This window comes from Hermetia illucens, chromosome 2, assembly GCF_905115235.1.
Source record: "Hermetia illucens chromosome 2, iHerIll2.2.curated.20191125, whole genome shotgun sequence".
NCBI lineage: Eukaryota > Metazoa > Arthropoda > Insecta > Diptera > Stratiomyidae > Hermetia > Hermetia illucens.
This window is the reverse complement of record NC_051850.1, coordinates 76011055-76033539: the sequence shown is the minus strand read 5'-3', so window position 1 is coordinate 76033539 and position 22485 is coordinate 76011055. Positions and strand designations below refer to the sequence as shown.

The 22485-nt window shown below is 45.1% G+C and overlaps 1 protein-coding gene across 5 annotated transcripts in view; it reads right to left on the bottom strand.

Annotated features, from left to right (window-relative positions):
- Nucleotides 1-22485, bottom strand: part of LOC119648202 — a 203641-nt gene that overhangs the window by 115812 nt on the left and 65344 nt on the right. For 2 of the 5 annotated variants that reach the window (XM_038049799.1, XM_038049800.1), the window contains exon 1: nt 12986-13274. The exons of the other annotated variants lie outside the window; for them this stretch is intronic. In XM_038049799.1, coding sequence (XP_037905727.1) covers nt 12986-13217 — 232 coding nt within the window. In that variant the 5' untranslated portion in view covers nt 13218-13274. Of the gene's footprint in view, nt 1-12985; nt 13275-22485 lie in introns of those variants that run through there. 5 annotated transcript variants of the gene reach the window in all.

Here is a 22485-nt window from a genome sequence, read left to right as displayed (position 1 = left end):
TCGGCTGTGGCCGACGCTTTATTGTGCTCCGCACCAGGGCTTACATCCACGCGTCTCGCGGGGATTAGGACCGGTGTGCCGGGAGGTGATCAAATCAGCGAGAGAGATCTCAATGAAGCTGGTCCCTCCCACAGGAATACGAACACGAAGGCGGGAAGGAAGAGGACGTATGCGCAAGCTGCGGCCTCTGTTCTGACTGCTGCCGTGGGAGTTTCCTCCAAGGATGGCAAAATGTCAGAGGGACAATTTACCATCCTCCAGGAATGCCTGTGGAAGAAAATGATGGAGCCTGGAACGAAGCCACGATTTAACGATCAAGCTTTTCGTGATGGGCTTCTCCATTTGGAGTGCGCTGACGAGGGTGCCTTAAAGTGGCTCCAGCAGGTAATCCCAACTTTGAGTTCCGGCGGTCGGCCCAAGTTCACTATTGTGAACACTGAGCTACGCAGGACAGAACATGTCGGATGTTGGCTACCGGGCCCTCGAAGGAAGGCAGAGGACATCATCCGCTTGCTGGGTGAACAGAACCCGGGCATGGACTTTGAGCACTGGAGGGTAAAGTTCATGAATGCCAGGAAGGACCAATCTACTAACGTGGAGGGCTTCAACTTGGTATTCGAACTGAACCAACAGAGTCTGAATGTGCTCAGGGGAAGTCACCATATGGTGCATCTTCGGTGCGCTCTCCCACAATGGAGACGTGCGCGGAGGATAGTGCATTCAGGGGCGGAACCCCCGTATGGGGGCTCGCACTGGGGAAGGGACTACAGAGTGAATCCTACCTGCTAGTAACTCCTCCTAGACCTTCCAAGGAACAGGTGGAAGGAAGGGAAGCCAGAGACGTGAACGAAACTGACTTGATGCCAGTTCGAGTGATCGAATCTATGCAACCCGGACACCGCAAACCAAGTAAGGTGCTAAGTAGAAAACAAACGAATGCTCTGCAGGATGAGATGAGATCTTTCGTGGATGAGAACATGGGAATTGCGGTACTCCCGAGTACGGCTTTTCTCAGAGAAATCAATCACGAGGGGATCAAGTCTCTGGCGGTACGGTGTGGGGGAAACCCCGTCATACGCGGACTGCCCCATACGCTTCTAACTGTTTTCTATAAGACAATAGACTAAGTTTATGTCGAAAAACATAAAGATTGGTCAAATCAACCTGCAGCATACCAAAGCTCCCTCCTACCTGTTGGCAGCGAGAATGACAAAGATACAGAATTTCCCCAATATCTACGACGAAAGATCCATAAGACCGAGAGCTTGCGTCCTGATGTCAATACGGTTAGAGGCAACTATGCTGAGACAATATTGTTCCCAGGACTTAGCTACGGTTATCATACAATACCAGATAAATGGCGAGAGAAAAAACATCATAGTTGCCTCCGCTTATTTACCCTATGATTCTTTGTATCCTCCACCGACGCAAGAACTTAGGGATCTGGTGGCGTATGCAGAATCAAGTGGCCTCGAACTCTTAATAGGTTGCGATGCGAATGCTCAACATATTTGTTGGGGCAGTAGCAAATGCAATCCAAGAGGAGAGAAGCTATTTGATTTCATCACTTCAGCTGGTCTTATGACTGCAAACGTGGGGTGCGCCCCTACGTTCGTGGGACCGAGAAGAAGCGAAGTAATTGACCTAACAATCTGTACCCCAAAATTGTTAGAGTTGATTACACACTGGCGAGTGCTAGACGAGGTCTCACTGTCCGATCACCGATATCTAGAATTCAATCTGACTATTGCGGGCGAACAGTCTGCAGTACAAAGACGGAACCCTAGGAAAACGGATTGGGCAAAGTTCAATGAACTTCTTGGCAATAAAGTACAGTTCCCTAGGCGACAAAGGACTCCTTTGGTGCTGGAAGATGAATTGAAAATTCTGAACTACACACTTTTAGAGTGCTATGAAGAGGCTTGTCCTATTTCCCGAGGCCAAAGCGGTAAAACAGTTCCTTGGTGGAACCGAGAACTGCAAAAACTCAGGAAATCAACCAGGCGACTTCTAAATCGTGCTTGCAAAAGTAACAAGAACGAAGACTGGTTAAATTTCAGGAACTCACAGCGTGAATATAAGATGCTCGTGAGGTGCTCGAAACGAGACTCCTTTAGAGCGTACTGTGAGGAACTGGAAGGCGAAAGGGAGACTTCAAGGCTGTGCAGAGTCCTCAAAAGGGATGAGTCGGCCAAGTTGGATTCTCTTAGAAAACCCGACGATACTTTCACGAGCTCCAGACTGGACTCAGTACAGACCCTCCTGGAAGTACACCACCCGGGGGAACAGGTGAGAGAAGTGATAGGGGGAGAGTTGACGGTTCTTGCAACCCCCTCAACACGTAAGTGTTGCAAGAGAAACTGGAACACTGCGAAAGCGGTTGTTACCCATGAAAAGGTGAGAGCTGCCATACTGTCCTTTGAACATTTCAAAGCACCTGGCATGGATGGCATCTATCCGGCAATGCTAAAGGAGGGTATGGAGCATTTAGAGCGACCTCTAAGAAATATTGTTCGAGGATGTCTTGCTCTGGGCTACGTGCCTTCTTCTTGGCAGCAGGTTAAGGTAGTTTTCATACCGAAACCTGGGAAAGATGACTATTCTAATCCAAAGAACTTCAGACAGATCAGCTTGACTTCATTCTTGCTGAAAGGTTTGGAGAGACTGGTGGAGCGTCACATTCGTGGAAAGGCACTTAGGTCACACCCACTTAGTGAAAACCAACTTACCAACGTGGAAAGTCCTGTAAGTCTGCTCTTCATTCTTTGGTCACAAAGATAGAGGATGCAACTTTGAATGGTGAGTACATGATGGGGGTGTTCGTGGACATTGGAGGGGCTTTTGACTGTGCGCCTTTCCAAAAACTTTGTGATGCCGCCAGAGCGCATGGTGTTGATGATGCTTTAATTAAGTGGATCCATGCTATGCTAACGCAAAGATTGCTGTGCGCTGAGGTACCGTTACCTGACTACGGAGGCGACGAAGGGCTGCCCCCAAGGAGGTGTGCTTTCGCCGCTTCTGTGAAGTATGCTGATCTACTCACTGCTATGCGAACTGCAAAATTTGCCAATACACGCTCAAGCTTATGCTGATGACGTGGCTGTACTTGCTGTTGATCGGGATCTTGGAACGGTGTGTAGGAATATACAGCGTGCCGTTGATTTGATAGACAGCTGGTGCCTTAGACATGGTTTGTCAATTAATCCAAATAAAACCACAATGGTTTTATTCACAAAAAGGAGAAAACTGGATGGACTTTGCCTCCTTGAGATGAGGGGTACTACCCTTCAACTCTCCGAAGAAGTGAAATACCTGGGGGTTACTCTAGACAAAAAACTTCTTTGGAACAAACATGTAGAGGTAAAGATGAAACGAGTTCTCACAGCTTATGGGCTGTGCAGACGGGCCTTTGCCTCGACATGGGGACTCAGGCCTCATGTGGTAATGTGGATATACGTTGCCATCATTAGGCCGATGTTCGTATATGCATCCGTAGTGTGGTGGGTTAAGGTGAGACAAAAAGGTTTTCACCGTAAACTAGCTGCACTGCAAAGAACTGTTTGTCTGGGTATCACTGGTGCCATGAGCACGACATCCGGCGCAGCTCTGAATGCACTACTCAATTTGCAGCCCCTGGATATATTTATTCAAAGCACTGCAATGAGAGCAGCTCATAGGCTAATTCGATTAGATCTATGGGAAAACAACGGATGTGGGGGGCACAGAGCATTGGAAGAGTTACTGGGAGGACTGAATCCAGTTCTTACAATGCCTTCCGATTCTCGTGTCCCCATACATCTGTTTGGTAGAAGATATGTAGTTACCCTGAAGCGTAGAGAGGACTGGGAAGACCCAGAGGAATGCGTGGCGGGATATACGGAAGTCTTCTACACCGATGGCTCAAAAACAGAAGAGGGTTCTTTAGCCGGAGTCTACCTCTCGAATAAAAACGAGAAGTGGGCTTTTCCTTTGGGACAATATGCAACGGTTTTTCAAGCCGAAGTTTATGCCATCCTAAGGGTGGCAAACTGGGTGATTGACGAGCGGTTGAAGGGCAGACGCATCGCAATCTGCAGTGACAGTCAAGCTGCACTGAGAACATTGAGCAGTCCTTTGATAACCTCGAACATCGTTCAGGAATGCAGAAACCGTTTGAACTCTATGTCTAGATTCAATACGGTGGAACTACTCTGGGTACCTGGTCACTGTGGCATAGAGGGAAATGAAATCTCGGACGCTTTAGCGAAAGAGGGGTCAATCTCCCCTATGCCGGGACCGGAGCCAGCAATTAGGGTATCAGTAGCATTGGCTAAATCTGTTTTCAAAAACTGGGAACAAGTTTCCCATAATGACAGGTGGCAGAGCCTAAATGCTGCTCGACACACCAAACTTTTCCTGCCAGAACCCAACATACGTACCGCAAAGTTTATCCTGTCGAAAAGCAGGAGGACTTGCAGGTGTATTGTGGGCATTCTGACAGGCCATAATTCACTAGCTGGGCATATGTTTAGAATAGGAATTACCGAAGATGATACGTGTCCCTCCTGTAATGAGGAAGCGGAATCCACGGAGTATTTCCAATGTGAATGTCCCGCCTATGGACGCATCAGGCATCAGATCTTTGGTGCCGATGTCCTCCAATTACGACGGGTAGCATCACATCCACTAACGGAAATCCTGCGATACGTTAACGAATCCGGAATATTCCGTTAGACGGGAGACGCGAGTACAATGGGCCAACACGGCCTGAGTGCTCAGAAGCTGTAGCTTCTCCCCACCATACACACACACACACACACACAATATACTATTATTAACTTTATTTGACATGATATTTACATGGCATGATGGGCCCAAGCACAGGGAAAAGAGGAGGGTTTGAGGCAACGTGCTTTGTGCTGTCCTCAGTAAAAAACTAAAATAAAGTGATGAAATCAGGGAAAGAAATAAATAAAGCATAGAGTTATTCCACTATGATAAATTCTACTTGATTTCTCTTGGTGAAATATCCCCCGACAGGTCGACCAACACTCTGCAACACGTGGCAAATCGTCAGCAAGCACGTTATCTTTTCAAACACGTCGTGAATGTCGGGAATTAACTGGTTGATAAAACTCAAGGGCCGAAGTTGGCGAGAAGGCGCTTTGTCGGGCTTTTGCTTATAGTCCGTGAATAATGTGAATGGCCTGTATTCAAGGGAATAGCAGAAAAGTATTTAGTTACGAGGTACGCGCCGGGTAACTCACGATCATAGATGCTGTAGTTTCATTCAGCGGGATTAAGCTGTTTGGAAAAGAAGCTCAACGACTGCCAGATTTGATTCATTGTTTGGTGAAGAGCAGCACATACGGTAATGTCTGAGGTATACACGAATACGAAATCGCTTGCATCTTGACTGGGTCCGGTTGGATGCCTTCAGGGATAATCAGGTGGTCGAGGAATCTTACCTGCGATTGTAGAAATTAACCTTGAGTACAGCTCGGACTTAGAGGAAGACGCGACCAGAACATCGTCCAAATATGCGAAACGGAAGTTGAGGTTTCACAGCACAGAGTGGATGAATCTTTGAAAGGTTTGCGCCACGTTGCAAAGTCGAAAAGTCATCACAGTGAACTCGAAGAGCCCGAAAGATGTGCATATTGCCGTTTTTAGAATGTCTTCGGGAGTTACAGGGATCTGATGGTATGCCTTGACCAAAGCCAAGAAAATACGGCAGTTTGCGATAGAGTAGGATGGGGTATCGCTCAGGAATCGCCTGAGCATCTAGGCGTCTGTAGTCGCCACAAGGTCTCCATTCGCCATTGGATTTAGGGGCCATGTGAAGTGGTGAAAACCAACAAATGTCTGAATGTCTGCAAATACCCTGCTTAAGAAGTTCTTTGAACTCTTTCCGCATAACTGCTAGCCCTGTGGTGGCAATGGACGCACCTTAGAGAAAAGTGGGGAGCCAGTAGTGTTTATGTTGTGTTAAACATCAGAGAGACTGCGCTCTGTAGTGATGTTGCGGTATTTTTCAAGAAGTGTGCGGATACGAAAGTCTGCAACGTCTTTAAAAACCATGGAAAGAGGGCTGGGTAAGCAGGATGAGACTCTTTCTGATGACCTAAGGGAGGTAGCGTTTGATGAGTTGCCTTTGTCCTGGGCTAAACCGCAGGTCATAGATTTTGCAGCTTGCTTGCCCAAGGATGAGGGTTCCGTGGACCACAACCTAAAAAGCATGTTGCTTTTCAACTGGTCCGGTGCGCCATTAAATGGATGACGGACTTAGGAATCCTTCGATTCTTAAACAAAATTTTGAGCTAAGGGAAGCTGCGGGGTCAATGAATATTCACTAGCAAACCATAGTAGCACAGGAAATCCGCGCCTAAGGTGGGTATACTGATGTCTACGGTTGTGAAGCGCCTAGGAAACTTTCGTCGAAGTCTTAAATTGAAGTCTACTTGCCTGTAACTATACGTACGGATCGACGAAGAATTGGTTGTTGGTGGTATGGTGGTATTAACTTATTATGCCGGGATGCGGGAAGGACCGAGACTTCAGCGCCTGTATCGACCAGATATTTGCGCCGTCTCAATAAATCGTAGATTGGAAGGCGACGTGGTGCTACATTTCGCGTAGCAGTCGCCCGAACTCCCGGCAAGTCCGATTTTTTTTATTAAAATTGCAGCATCTGGTACATTTTCCAGTCTTTTCAGTGAACCTACGATGGTACCAGTATGCCCCGATACTTGCCGAAGGTCCCGACGACCTACTAACCGATCGCCCATTTCGGGGGTGAATTTAGACCTTAATATAGTCCTACTCCCCGAACGCAAAGCACCCACAGCTAACGTATCCAAATATCCGGAATTCGCACAAGTCAAAATGACCTGTGTACTATCCGGGAGCCTCTGCAAACACAAAGACTATAGCAGCTCGATGCCGACTTTGTCATCATCCAACTGCTTCATTTCACGCAGCAGCTGGCTTGGCGCACCTAGCTCTGTCAATAAATGGTTAAATTTAGCTGCCTCACTTACTGACAGGCGTTTTACCAGTTGCTCTTTTAATTGCCTATAAGCAGCCTAGCAGTCCTCGAGGACGTCGGAGACATGCCCAACTGCCTCCTCGTCCAGCCCGACCAAAGCGTAATTAAAACGAACGGCATTTGCTGTGATGCCGGCCAAAGTAAATTGGGCCTCGAATTGGAGGGAACATGCCGCCGGGCTCCAACGCCAAAAAGGCGGCATCCATACGGCGAAGAGAAGAGCGGAGGAGAAGAAAACGGTCCTGCGCCGTCTCATGCGGCGTGCCCTTTTTTTATGGTAACAAAAAGAGGTTCTGCTGACTCTTGCGGCCTGACGTTATTTTTTTACTACAAAAAAAAAAATTATAAGAAAGAATAATCACTAAACCTATTCAATAATATAAATTCATTATCTGCTGGGGCGACGGTTGCAACGTTGTAGTGTTGATGGTTCCGTCGGGGAGCAACTGGCCAGTAAAGGCGTAAATGTTATTGTTGATGATGGAGAGCTCGTCGTGACTCTTATTGAAGACGCGACTGAGCCTGATGAAGTTGTTGATTTTGCGCGACGGATAGATGGCGATAATATTTCGAGCATATTTCAAGAGACGGATTTATTTTTATCCCACCCTCGCATAAATAAGAGGATGGGATCTTCGATGCTATGGTCACGTAATTCGCGTTACGAGAATTCGTTTGCCAAGATTGCCATCTTCCACCTTCCCCTCAGATTAACTTTCAATCGATATAACCCTTTCTAAGAAAAATACGGGTGACAGACAGACGATAACCCGATTTGAATAAGGTTTTGTTTTACACAAAAAATAAAATTGAACCAAGCAATCTGAAGAAAACGTTCTACGTACTGTCGATGATTAAGTAGCTCTGAATATGCAGTAACAATTCGAGAAACCAGAAACTGCTCCAGGTATGGTATCTTGCACACGCTGTATAGGCATAGATTTTATCAGAATATTCACTTCGCATGCTACTGACATTCAGAGGCTTACAAAATAGCACTGAAGCGGCAGCTTTGACCTACTATAAGTTTGTTAGCAGTAGTGCGATTTCCACCAAACTGGATAAAATCATAAGCTGTATTATAGTCTATATTATTACAAATTATACATGATGAACTTAAAGGAAGTTTACTCTAATTTGCTGAAAATCATAGCAATATACTATTATTAACTTTATTTGAACAGATATCGGTATGGAAGGTATTTGGTTGCATCTTCGTGATTTTCCAGTTGAGTAGGTTCTGAGAATGGGTTCGTGAGAGCAATGACCACTTTTCAGCCTCGCTTTGAAAATTACTAATGAAGACCTTTCATTTGATATCTCACGTGATCATATTCAGTGAAAAACCAGTCGGAATACTGGAAGCTCGCACTTCGGGTATAACGGTTTTGTAATCATCTTATGTAAGAAACTTCCACCCACACTTTTCTATCCCTATATAGCTACAAATCCAACGTATTCCTTCCATTTTTCAAAATTACAAGACATACGTACATATTACATCCATAGATATTATCCTTCTAGTCCTGACTTAGTAAGGAACTCCAGACATCCCGGTTTTCCGCCGAGGTCCACCAATTCGATATCCCTAAAAGCTGTCTGGCGTCCTGGCCTCCGCCATCGCTCCATCTTAGGCAGGGTCTGCCTCGTCCTCTTTTTCTACCATAGATATTGCCCTTATAGACTTTGCGGGGTGCATCATCCTCATCCATACGGATTAAGTGAACCGACCACCGTAACCTATTAAGCCGGATTTTATCCACAACCGGACGGTCATGGTATCGCTCATAGATTTCGTCATTGTGTAGGCTACGGAATCGTCCATCCTCATTTAGGGGGCCAAAAATTCTTCGGAGGATTCTTCCCTCGAACGTGGCCAAGAGTTCGCAATTTTTCTTGCTAAGAACCCAAGTTTCTGAGGAATACATGAGAACTGGCAAGATGATTGTCTTGTACAGTAAGAGCTTTGACCCTATGGTGAGACGTTTCGAGCGGAAGTTTTTGTAAGCTGAAATAGGCTCTGTTGGGTGACAACAGCCGTGCTGTTATCGGTTGTGATTTTCGACTCTAGATAGGAGAAATTATCAACGGTCTCAAAGTTGTATTCTCCTATCTTTATTCTTCCCGTTTGACCAGTGCGGTTTGATATTGTTGGTTGGTTGGTTTTCGGTGCTGGCGTTGCCACCATATACTTTGTCTTGCCTTCATTGATGTGAAGCCCAAGATCTCGCACCGCCTGCTCGATCTGGATGAAGGCAGTTTGTACGTCTCGGGTGGTTCTTCCCATGATGTCGATATCCTCAACATAGGCCAGTAGTTGGGTGAACTTAAAGAGGATTGTACCTCTTCCATTTACTTTCTCGAGGACCTGGTTAAAGAGGACGCATGATAGGACATCCCCTTGTCGTAGACCGTTGTTGATGTCGAATGGTCCTGAGAGTGATCGTGATGCTTTTATCTGGCCTCGCACATTGATCAGGGTCAGCCTAGTCAGTCTTATAAGTTTCGTCGGGATACAGAATTTTCTCATGGCCGTATACAGTTTTACCCTGGCTATGCTATCATAGGCGGCTTTAAAGTCGATGAATAGATGGTGCAACTGTTGTCCATATTCCAACAGTTTTTCCATCGCTTGCCACAGAGAGAAAATCTGATCTATTGCTGATTTGCCTGGAGTGAAGCCTCTTTGGTATGGGCCAATGATGTTCTGGGCGTATGGGGCTATCCGGCCTAGCAAGATAGCGGAGAATATCTTATAGATCTTTTTATGTATGAGCCAGATAATGCCTCGTTACCAATCGTCAGGCATTGATTCGCGGTCCCACACCAAGTTGATGAACCACTTGGTGTAACTGGTCGCCTCCATATTTAACCAATTCGGCTGTAATTCCATCGGCTCCTGGCGACTTATGATTTTTTAGCTGATGAATTGCACGGACTGTTTGTCCTAAACTTGGTGGTGGCAGTATTTGTCCGTCGGCTTCAGTTGGCGGGACCTCCAACTCGCCGATGTTCTGGTTGTTCAGTAGCTCATCAAAGTACTCAACCCATCGCTCCAATATGCCCATTCCTTCGGAAATCAGATCTCCCCCTTTGTTGGTTCTCCCAGGCTTCCTTTTTCCGTCTGTGAAGTCGCTTCTCCGCTCGACGGAGTTCGTGATAAGTCTCCGCGCGTGCCCGCGTTCTTTGAGAATGCAACATTACTCGGTATGCAGCATTCTTCCGTTCCGTTGCTAGCTTACATTCATCAGCCGTTCCGATCTTTTTTTGCGGCTGGGCCAAAGTATCTTTGTGGCCGTATCAATGATAACGTCCTTAAGGTGGTTGTGAAGATCATTTGTTGAAGCTTCATCTCCAGGTCTTCTGTTGACTGCGGTTATTGCGGCATCCATTTCCCTTTTATAGGTGTCGCGGAGGGCTGTGTTGTGGATGGCTTCAGTGTTAACTCTCACCTGATTGTCAGAGGGTATTCTAGGTGGTATTGTTATTCGAGTTCCGAGCACCATGCCAACGAGATAGTGATCCGAGTCTATATTGGCACCCTATATGTTCTGACATTCATCAACGCTGAAAGGTGGCACGTTCGATCAACACGTGGTCAAGTTGGTTGAAAGTAGTCCCGTCTGGAGAGGCTCATGTATGTTTATGGACTGCTTTTCGCGCAAATCAGGCACTTCCAACTACCATTTCGTGTGACCCTGCTGATTGAATAATCCCCAGTCCGTTATCATATGCATTTTGGTGTAAGCTATGGGAGTCAACGTATCGCCTGAATGCGGGCTCCTTCCCTACTTGGCTGTTAAAATCCCCAAGTATATCATATCTGGGACAGGCTTCGAAGGTTCGTTCTACTGTCTCGTAGAAGGTTACCTTCTCCGACTCTGCAGTATCCTCTGTAGGGGCGTGAACGTTAATGAGGCTTATATTTCTAAACTTACCTCGCAAGCGCAGAGTGCATAGCCGTTCGTTTATGTTTTCAAAGCCGATAACAGCAGGCTTAATTTTTTGGCTGACTAAGAAACCTACTCCGAGCACATGGTTTACTGGATGGCCACTATAATATATGGTGTAGCGGCTCTTCTCCAGGAAAAACGTCCCTGTCCGACGAATCTCGTAAAACGCTGTTACATCAGCCCTATATTGGAACAGGGTATCGACTAGCTGCTCATCAGCTTCATCTCTGTACAGAGAGCGCACGTTCTATGAGAAAATGCGCAAATCGTTCTTCATTCATACACATGCACGTATATAAATTGATCGTACCGATATTTCCGATTTGTTTCGTGCACAAAAGCGTACATATATGCATATATAGTACGCATATCAAATACGGCTGATGGAATTAGACACTACCCACAAACTTCATTAGCACGCATATACTATATACCTACATACAATACACATGTGTGTTTGGGGTAATTGATATTCATATACAAATAAGTAAACAAGTCGGGAAACCGGAAGCTGGACGCTTCAGGTACGAAAGGTTTTGTGTATCTCTTAGTACGTAGCACGTAATATATCCATATATTATGTGAGAGTATCCACTTTCGGGTGATATTGACATGCATAGTCTTCAATTTTCAAAGAAGCAACAAATTTGAGGTATTATAACTTTGTTAGTAATAGTACGATTTCCACCAAACTTGATCTATATTATAGCCTATATCACTGCAAAATTTCATGGTACTACGATGAACTTAAGGGGGGTTTCTAACCAAAGACAATAAATTGTAGTAACATACTATTATTAACATTATTTAAACAGATATCGGCATGGAAGGTATTTCGGAGCCCAGGCACCATATAGTGGCAGTCTCCTGATTTTTTTCAGATTTTTCGGTTGGGTAGTTTCTGAGAATGGCCCCCTTAAAGAAGTGATCACTTTCAACCCCCCGCGCTCCCCACCCTTCCAAAGAATGTCAAAACTAACATCGGCTTTGAAAAGCACTAATCGAGACCTTTAATTCGATACCCCACATGACTATATTTGATGAAGAAAAATTTTACACCCCCCTTTTGCATGTATGGAGACCCCCCCCCCCCTTAAACTTGGCGTAAAAGGATGTAATTCACTGTATGCGTGAGCGTTCACAGTTCCCACCTTTCTACCAAATTTGGTGTCAATCGCTATAACCGTCTCCGAGAAAAATGCGACAGACGGACAGACAGACAAACAAACAGAGAGTAAACCGATTTTAATAAGGTTTTGTGTTTACACAAAACCTTAAAAACCTCCTTCTGTATGTTTGCTCGTTAAGCTGTAAATATTTCATATGCTAATCCAAAAATTAGGGAAATTAATTTAAAAATGACTTTCTACTGAGAGACTGAGATTTTTTATTCCAAAGTTGTGGCAGAATATCAGCCACCGCGAAAAATGTAAACGCAATAAATCTTTGGCTGTCTATTCTTTTCTTGCTTTCCGTTAATGTGGAAAATTTCGTTGAAATGAAGTTTTACTTTTCGCTAATTAGTTCAATTCACTTTCGACATTTTTTTCACAATTTAAATTCAGAGAAACTTTTAACCGTATTTAGTTAATTATTAATTTTAATTGCACTCAATTTGATAAAACTGCTATACATCGAAAGAATACTTCCGTTTGAATATTGATGAATATTGTTTGATTGGAAAACGTGCTGTGTGCACTTCTCGGTGGTCACGACAGGAGAGACCGGCTTATCTCCATTTGTTTTTCGAATTGCTTGAACTATATTATTTTTCTACATTTAAATTAAATTTGCTGCCACGAGTTTCAATGATTGTGGTATTAAATTATTATGTTGGGAAACGGGAAGAACCGAAACTTCATAGATTGTGAGGCAACGTGGTGTTGCATTTCAGTCGCCAGAACTCCCGGCAAGTCTGATTTGTTTGTTGAGAAATTGCAGGAGCTGGTACATTTTTTAATCTTTTCAGAGAACCTACGATGGTATCAACGACCTAATAACCTACTGTTAATTCTGCCACCATCTGTTGCAGCCCGAGATACCTGACTTAAGTTGTTACGAGACACCTCACCAACCATGGGTCGGACGTGAACTTCTTGAACTTTGTCCGCGATGACGGCTAACGTGTCCAGAGACCCCGAATCCGCACTTGCCAGGATGGCCTGCGTGATCTCTGGAAGCCTAAGCAGCCACAAAGACTGTAACAACTCGACCCCGACATTGTCACCACACCACATGGCTGTCACGATTCGCACTTACGTGCGTCCGACACACAAGTTGCTCGTTCCACCACAGATTCTCTCGTTAAACTACCACCGTCCACCACCACCAGCGCCCACTTCATCTTTTAAGTAGATAGGATCGTCTGCGCCTAAATGCTTGGGACTTAGTCCTAGTATTAGGGAAATAATAACATCTAATAATTGCATTATAATTAAATGCTAATAGTTCCGTCGTAGCCGGTAACAAGCCCAGTTGAGGAAGGAGAAGAGGATGATATGAGGAGTCTGAATGACTGTAGGTCACTGCAGGGGTAGGTGTGGAAAGTGCAAAGTGCTAACTGAAGAAGCTATCGCCAAACCTGGCAATTGGGTATAAGAGTATAAAATGCAAATCCATTAAATGAGGAGAAGGAGAAATCTAAGGTCCCGTGCGGATAACCGGTTGGCATATGCAACGGAGGAAGTGAAGGCCTACATCATGCGCTCCTACTATGAAATAATGACGACGGGAGCAAGTACAACATGTAATCGCCCACTGTTGCACCAGCGATTCGTTGAGTGTTTCCCATAATACGCGCACGTGGCTGTACAGCGAGTTGTAAACCAGTACCGCTTCATTACTTGCAGCGATACAATCCCGGCCATCAGTAGCAAGCGTGTTCGACGTTATCTTGTCGTAGAAGCTTATGAGCAAGAATCGACGGGGGCAGAGGCAGCGGCATCGACAACACCAAGTCGCATTACGGGCAACAGTTTTCGTACAGGCTCTATTCGCCTCCAGCAACTCCAAGAGTTCTATAATAGCTCAAATTGATTACGAGAATGCATCTCGCATATTTCCCTGCTGCAACTACAATCACTTATGTATTGTGCAGCTGCGGCTGTCAGATTGCACGATCAAACAAGTCGGGAAACCGGAAGCTGGGCGCATCAGGTATGAAAGGTTTTGTTTGTTTCTTGTGTGAGTATATTTGAGTACGTAGCCCGTTAAGAATATAGATTTAGCATATCAGATTTAGTACTTCGGGTTGTAAATTTACACGGTAAGGCAACTTTGAGCTACTGTAACTTTGTTACTAATAGTATGATTTTGATCAAACTTGGAGATAATATGCTTCATATTATATTTTATACTACTACATACCTTTATAACTCTTGACATAAACTTAAGGGGCGTTTTACTCAATTTTCCCAAAAATACGGTAATATACTATTATTAACTTAATTTGAACAGATATCGACATGGAGAGTATTTTGAGGCCTGGGTACCGTATAGAGGCAGCTTCACGATTTTTTTCAAATTATTCGGTTGGGTAGTTTCTGAGAATGGATCCGTTAAAGAAATCATCAGTTTGCACCTCTCCCACTCCCCGCCTTTTTAACAAATCTCACCGGCTTCGAAAAGTACTAATCGAGACCTTTCATTTGATACCCCACATGACTATATTTGGTGAAAAAAAAATGTTACACCCCCCTTTTACATGGGGACCCCCTTAAATCTCAACGTAGGAAGATATTACTCACTGCATGTCTGGGGGTCCACAGTTCCCACCTTCTCACCGAATTTCGTGTCAATCGGTATAGCCGTTTCTGAGTGCCTGTGACAGACAGACAGACAGACGGACAGACAGACAGACAGGCAGCCAGACAGACGGACGGACGGACAGACAGACAGACAGACAGACATTAAATCGATTTTAATAAGGTTTTGTTTTACAAACAAAACCTTAAAAATTAGCTTTGTTGTTATTGATTTGAGCCTGATTCGCCTGGAACGTCATCGGGACTCACTAAGGCAGGACACTGCGAGGCTGATTCAAATCAGCACTGGCAATGCCAGCAGATGGCTGTAGAACAAAGTGCAGAGTGTTTACCGGAACTATGCCATTCCCAGTGAGATACCTTCAGTTGAAATTCTGGACACACTAAAGCAGAAACTTTCTGTAGTATGCAATCGGTTGGGGCGGTAGGGCGAAAGTCACTTCAAACGTGTTCAGAATACAACGTAAGCGAGGAATCAGCGGAGTTTTTCTCAGATCTCTCAATGAATACCAACAGGGAGTCTAGACAGTACAGTTTTCCGTAACCGAAGCAAGAGTATAGGGGTGGAATTTGGGCTTTACCCACCCGCCATCCACTCAGGATTGCCGCGTAGGATAACTGCCGGGTTGAGTCAAGGGGTTTCAAAGAGCAACTTATTATCGACTTCGTAGTTGTGAGATAATCGATGCCCTACGTCTGTATCGCATTGATCCCAAACTAATAAAATTTTTGGTGATAGTCATAGAAGGGGGGCATACCTTGACGGTGCGTTCATCTGCGAGTACCTACACCTCTAAGCGCATCCGCATACGGAGAGCGATTTTCCAGCGGAATTCGTGGGGTACTCTTCGGTTCTTTATGGCACTGATCCCCCTTTAATAGTTACAGAATAATGCTAGAGGTTACGGTTTTGTAATCAAATATAGCTTTCGTGCTAAGACCGAGCTGACACACCTGATGTATTTGATGTACTTAGATGATATCAAGTTGTATGTTGGTACCGACAACCACCTTAGACGTCTTTTACGAATAGTGGACCTAAACGCGTCCACTATTCGTAAAAGACGCCGTGATATTCGGATGGAATTTAGGTTAGACAAGTGTCGAATTCAAGCCTTCTGTAAAGGTCATCACGAGCCGCATGCCGGGCATAGCATTGGTGACATCCACATCTAAGCTATGACCGAGAGAGACTTCTACAAATACCTAGGAATTCTGCAACGAACCCATGCTCGAATTGGTAATTTGAAGGATGATTTCTTGTTCGAGTTCCTGCGACGTATTAAGTTGGAACTGAAATCGCATCTCTCAGAGAAGACTATCCCTTCGCTGGGTTATGCATCCGGAATATGGACGAAAACCGATCTGGAAAACGTCCAGTGGCGAATACGGTCTACTATGTCCAAATTCCGAATGCATCATCCAAACTCTACCGTAGAACGGATGAACCTGCGTCATGACATCGCAAATAGCAGCATGGTTGACGTGGTGGCACAACATCATCGCCAAATCGACTCGCTGCGCACTTATTTTTATAGCAAAGAACAGGCGAGAGACCAAGTGCGGATCGATGAATGGAAGTCGAAGACAATGCACGGTAAACACGTGAATCATTTTTGGCAGACATTTGTCGATTTGTATTTGTCGAACAGATGGCTGTGAGCTGGGGAACTCTGTCCTGAGACAGAGGAATTCATGTGTGCTACTCAGGACGACGTTCGTTTTCTGTCTTTCGTATCCGTAAACTAGCCTCATTATTTCATTCCACACATTTTTGATTGGGTTCAAATCAGGCGAATTCCCGGGCCATGAAAGTAAAGGTATTTTTTCCTCAACCATAAATGTTTTAATGGTTTTCGTGGTGAAGCATGGAGTGCAAATGAAGATGTCGACAATTTGATTTGATTAAAATATGGCAGTGTGACCGTCTCCAAAACTCCTTTATAATGGTCCTATCTGATGGTATTGTCGGCGAAATAAAGAGGTGCTTGCCCAGTAATGGTGATTGCTCCCCATCTGTAATGACGGATGCTTTATGGTTTTTATAATGCAGGACTCATCAAACTTCTTTCCCGTACGTCCTCTCACAAACCCAATAGCGTCCGTAAGGCACTGGAACGTCGATTCGCCAGAAAACACTATTTGGAAAATATTGAATAATATTGAAAACTCCATGTTATTTACATAGGATATAGTTTAAGGCAACCTACTTTGTACTATCGTCAGTAAAACAAAACAAGTCGGGATACCGGAAGTTGGCGCTTCGGGTATAAAGGTTTTGCAATACTGTATTCTATATGTAAGCATTTAAATTGGTCGTACACCTATTTTCGATTTACTTTTTGCATAAAAGTATATATATGTACATATAAAGTACGTATATTGAATACCACTTGTTTAATGAAATATTTCCCTGCGACTTCCCACTCACGAGGGTCCACTTTGTTGTTGTATTGACGAATTGGTATGTTGCGATAACGTCATACACATTTTAGAATGCACTAAATTCCCACAAAATGTAAAAGTTTCATCTTCTATAACTTTTTTAATAATAGTTGAATTTCCTTCAAATTTCCCAAAGTTATGCCTTATGCTATCCCTTATGCAAGTGTAGTTCTAGCATGAACTGCAGATATTGGAACGTGCTGTCTTTTGAGGCTTAAATTTCGTTTAAATGCGCCACTGTGATTTTTTAAAAGATTTTTCGGTTGGATAGGTTCTGAGAACGAGACCTGTTACACTTTTTGGGGGTCATATTTTGAGCCCTCACTCCCTTACGTTTCACCTGATATCAAATATGGGACTAGTTTCAAAAAGCAACGGATAAATGGCGAGAATACTTCGAACAGATTTCAACTGAAGAATTTGCTCATCCTCCACTTCCACAATCATTGCCGCCATTTGGAGCAATTCCACCTGTCAGCGCAACTGGTGCTCAGATGTGGCGGTGAGGAATTCGAGGCGGCAACCCTGTCGGCCAAACCAAAACCAAGTGGCCGAGGAGAACCTCTATCCTGGTAGCACCGGGAGACGCTGTACTCACTTTGGCTTGCCAGCCGTGATGCAGTAGGCGAATGCTCCAAAGGCCTAATCAGGGCGATCAGACCCGAGTCTGCACGGGGACTCATCTGAAGTGGCAAATTGGTCACGAAATCTTACCAGGGGTATACTGGTACCATGGGAACCGGGAAAGCCCCTGGACTCTCATACTTCGGGTCAACTCCCGTTGTATGTGAGTACAGCTCGGTTATTTGCGGTTGGCCCCCCTAGTAGAAGTTTCATGGTGGTTGTGGTTGTGCTCAAGCGAGAAGAGACCTTCGGGCCTCGGCGTGGTGTTGCGTTTCAACACGGGCGCCGTACTCCTTAGTTCGGTAGAGATTTAGGTAATTCTTACATCATCATCATCAACGGCGCAACAACCGGTATCCGGTCTAGGCCTGCCTTAATAAGGAACTCCAGACATTCTTACATCTACCAGTATGAATGCTAAGCCATGCACTTGGTATAGACTGGTACCCTTGTTGCTTGTCTCAGCGGCGCTCTGATTGTGGTCACAAAATCAATCCATGTTTTAAGAAGACCGTGGGATTAAGTCGTTCAGACAGGTGCTTAATTGTCAGCGCAACTGAAGTCGAGGAGGCAATAAAACGAATGAAATCGGCAAAAGCCACAGGACCTAACGACATCGCATCTGAGTTCTGGAAAGAGCTCGGACCCAACACTGTGGCTCAGTGAATTCTTTAATCGGGTCATCCAGGAAGGAAGAACACCATCTGACTAGCAAGAAAGTACTACAGTTCCAATATGCAAAAAAAAAGGTAGTCCAGCAGAGTGTTCAAATTACCGTCCGATCAAGTTACTTTTCCATACCATGAATATTTTTGAACGCATTCCTGACAACCGTATTCGCGAAATCATTGAAATAACCGTGAGTCAAGCCGGATTTGTCAAAAACTGCGGAACTACTAACGCAATGCACGCTGCGCGGTTACTCATGGAGAAACACCGTGAGAAGCATCGTCCCCTTTACATTGCATTTCTGGATCTAGAGAAACCATTTGACAGTGTGCCACACGAACTCATCTGGTATGCTTTACGACAACACTTACTGCCAGAAGAACTCGTGCGCTGGGTTCAATTGCTCTACCACGATCCGAAAAGTAAAGTTCGAAGTATGGCGGGTATATCGAAACCGCTTCGTGTCTCTGTTGGTGTTCATCAAGGAAGTGCCCTCTCACCACTCCTCTTTGTTCTTGTTATGGACACCGTCACACGGGATATCCAACGTCCACCGCCCTCCACACTGCTTTATGCAGATGATGTTTTCTTAGCATCTAATAGCAAAAATGATCTGGAGCAACTTGTCAAAAAATGCAACACGGTCTCAGATTGAATCTAAACAAAACCGAATTTTTCACGACCGGTCCTCATGAAACAGGCACAATCACTGTCAGCCGCAGTGATCTGGCCAGAACTGAGGGATTTAAATACCTCGGGCCAATGCTATCAGCCAATGGAGAACTGCGTTATGAAATTGCTTCACACATTAACGCAACCTGGATGAAGTGGCGCTCCACAACTGGTGTTCTTTGTGATCGACGTATCAACGAACGTCTCAAATCTAAAATTTACCGCAATGTCGTCCGTCCAATCGCTCTCTATGGTTCTGAGTGTTGGCCAACTATAAAAGACAATGAACGACGTCTTGCGGTAATGGAGACGAAGATGATAAGTTGGACTAGTGGCGTCACACGTTTTGATCACATCCGAAATGAGCATATCCGCGATCATTATCGCGTTGCACCGATCGTGGAAAAGTTGCGGCGTCTTCGATGGTATGGTCACGCAATTAGTGCTAACGAGAATTCACTTGCCAAGAAGCTGATGGTAAACGACCAAAAGGCAGGCCGAAACAACGGTGGCTTGACACGCTGGGTGGGGATTTAAAAGCCTCAAGTTTGTATCCAAATCAGGCATTCGATAGAGCCAAATGGCGAAACCGATCACGACGAGCCGACCCCGCTTGTGAACGGGACAAAGGATGAAGAAAAAGAAGAAGAAGAATTACACATCTTAATTAAACTAAAGCTAATCCTATTTGCTATATCTTAGCAATGTCGGCTGTTAAGATGAATCTTAACAGGCTGTGGGCGAAGCATTTGCTGTAGTACATCCCTCTGAAGTCCTGGCCAAATTTCGTAACCGATGATATAATAGTATCTCTCCGTCTAATATATTTGAATTCCCGAGCGTCGACCTTGGCGGTTGACCTGAATGGATTCGACAGCAGGTGAGGATACGATTCCGATAAGTAATTGCCAGCGGGCCCAGTAGGATGAACGATGTACTGAGTTGCCATGTTAACCCAATGGTGATGATGATGATATTCTTCTGTAGGTGTCGGAGATCTAACCTCAATTAAATAACTGGTCGTCCATCTTGGAGATCGGAGTAGAACGTAGCCGGATAACATTTGTCTGGCTTATCGTCAAGTTCACAAGGTGAATTATTCTGGTGAAGGCTTCCACTGCCCTCCTTGTTTCCAACATTGTTGATCGGAGGACCATGCCGTTCACGTGGATAGTACAGCCGTCGTTAATATGCACTATCCCCACGTCGTTGAGAGCCAACTCGTGCCTCGGCCCGGTGCAACTTATGCAACACATTGTAGAGCCGTTGGTGAGATACAACCAGTTGTTCGCCGCCATTAACTCCTGCCAGATCGTGCCGTTGTTCATGACCTCCTGTAAGAAACAATTTGGTTTATTTGGGCGTCCGTTGATTGCATCCAGCGCACAGTTTGGCATGTCGTCCATATATTTTGTTACTTTTGGTGCGCATAAGAAGACTTTGTCCTGCCGAAAACATGATGCAAGCGAGGACTAGTCAAGTTCGAAGTAGTTGCCTTGATGAAAGTCGACTGGGAGCGTGCTGACGTCGAATTGAGGCACCAGATACCGGTCCCCTCCTATCGCCCGAGGGACGGCTGTTACATGTAGCAGGTCGTATTCAAGTTTGCCAATTAAGCACAAATACCCGAACACTTGAATTTATTCTTCGTCCTTTTGTAACGACATTCGTTCTTGTGGAATTCTCTGGATTTCGTACAACGGGCCAATCTTGGTCAGGACCTCCGTGATCGTGGTTGTCAGTTCATCTCTGTTTACGAGACCCAATAAATCACCGTGGCCGTAGAATGCAGACACGATTCGACTATATTTCTTCTCTAACTCATCGAAGTAGTCCACGACTGTCAAGTACGTGGATACAATCTGCACATTCAGATTGCCCGCATCCGTTTTGACAAACCAGCTGTTCATTTTGTTCACTGATTCGATGACCATGTTCAATTTATGGGTGAACTCTCTCAATCTATGAGATACTGCGGTGTTGTAAGCTCCTACCCGCGTGTTTATCAAAACATTGTGCTGGGCCATCGACTGCAACATGGTCAGTTATCCTTGATGGATGTCCTCGATGTCATCGTAAACCTCTTCGTTAACTCCAAATACTGCGGTTAGTACCTTGTCTAGTAGATCTCTTCTTCTTCTTTTGGGGGCTGGAAACTCGAGCAACTCATCGATCTCCCGGGTGATATCCTTGCATTTAAAATTTAGATGCCTTATTAGCACATCACAATGGGTAGTGGTTTCTACCTCCGTGGCTTTCCTGCATATTGCGTTCGACTGGCTCAGGACGTCATTCATATTCAGACGATCCCTTATCATTTCTGGAATTTGAAAGTGCACCTTGATTCTAGGCCCTCATCGAATGAGCCCAAAGTGTCCTAGCTTCTCGGCGTGGTATCCGGCGTCCGGCTTCCATATCCCACAGTCCTCGGTCGAAATGTTCTTTGCGAACAGCATCCCGAATGATAGGAATAATATCGTCATGTTGAATAATGACCGTGCCCAGGTACATGATGCCACTCGTCGTTTCTTGGTACGCTTTACCACTTCTGGACGTACGCCGTTGTAGCAGTTTTTTGGCCTCACGAAGTTCGGGGCCGGCGGCGGCAATGGGTATCTTCTTTTGCTGCTACTTGCTTTCCAGTTGAGGTCCTGTCATTACTCTTACATGGAAGGGCAGGATTCTCTACTGCGGGTTGGTGAGGTAAACCAAGTGGCAGCGGGCATAGATTTACGATGCCAACCTGCTTCTCCAGTGATCCATGGTATCGGACTGTGACGGCTCTTATTTTTCCATTGCTCCGAGGGTGAATGGCGCTTATGCGAGCCAAATGCCATTTCGCCGACGGCATTTCTCTTTCCTTAATGAGAACTAGTTGACCGAGCTTCAAGTTGGCTCGGGTTTGCAAGTGGTGCAGGTACTCCCGGGTCCATCTCTTGCAAAACAGCTGATGTAACGCCTTGATCTGTTGCCATCGTTCATACAGGTCGCGTTGGGTCCTGTCGACCTCTGGTATGGCTTTCAATGGACGTTGAACCAAAAAATTACCAGATGTCAAAGCTTCCAAATCGTCGGGATTATTTGAGAGTATGCTGGTCCCAAGCCCAGGTAAAGGAGGAGGGTTTGAGGCAACGTACTCTGTACTATCCTCAGTAAAACAAAAATAAAATGCTGAGATCAGGGAAAGAGATAAATAAATACTATGCTAAATCCTACCTGATCTCTCTTGGTGACAGGCCCTGCGACAGGTCGACCAAGAAAATGCATAGAATGTCGTTACAAACATGATGATCGGATTAAGTCACAGGCCTCGGAGAAATGCTAGGGCGTC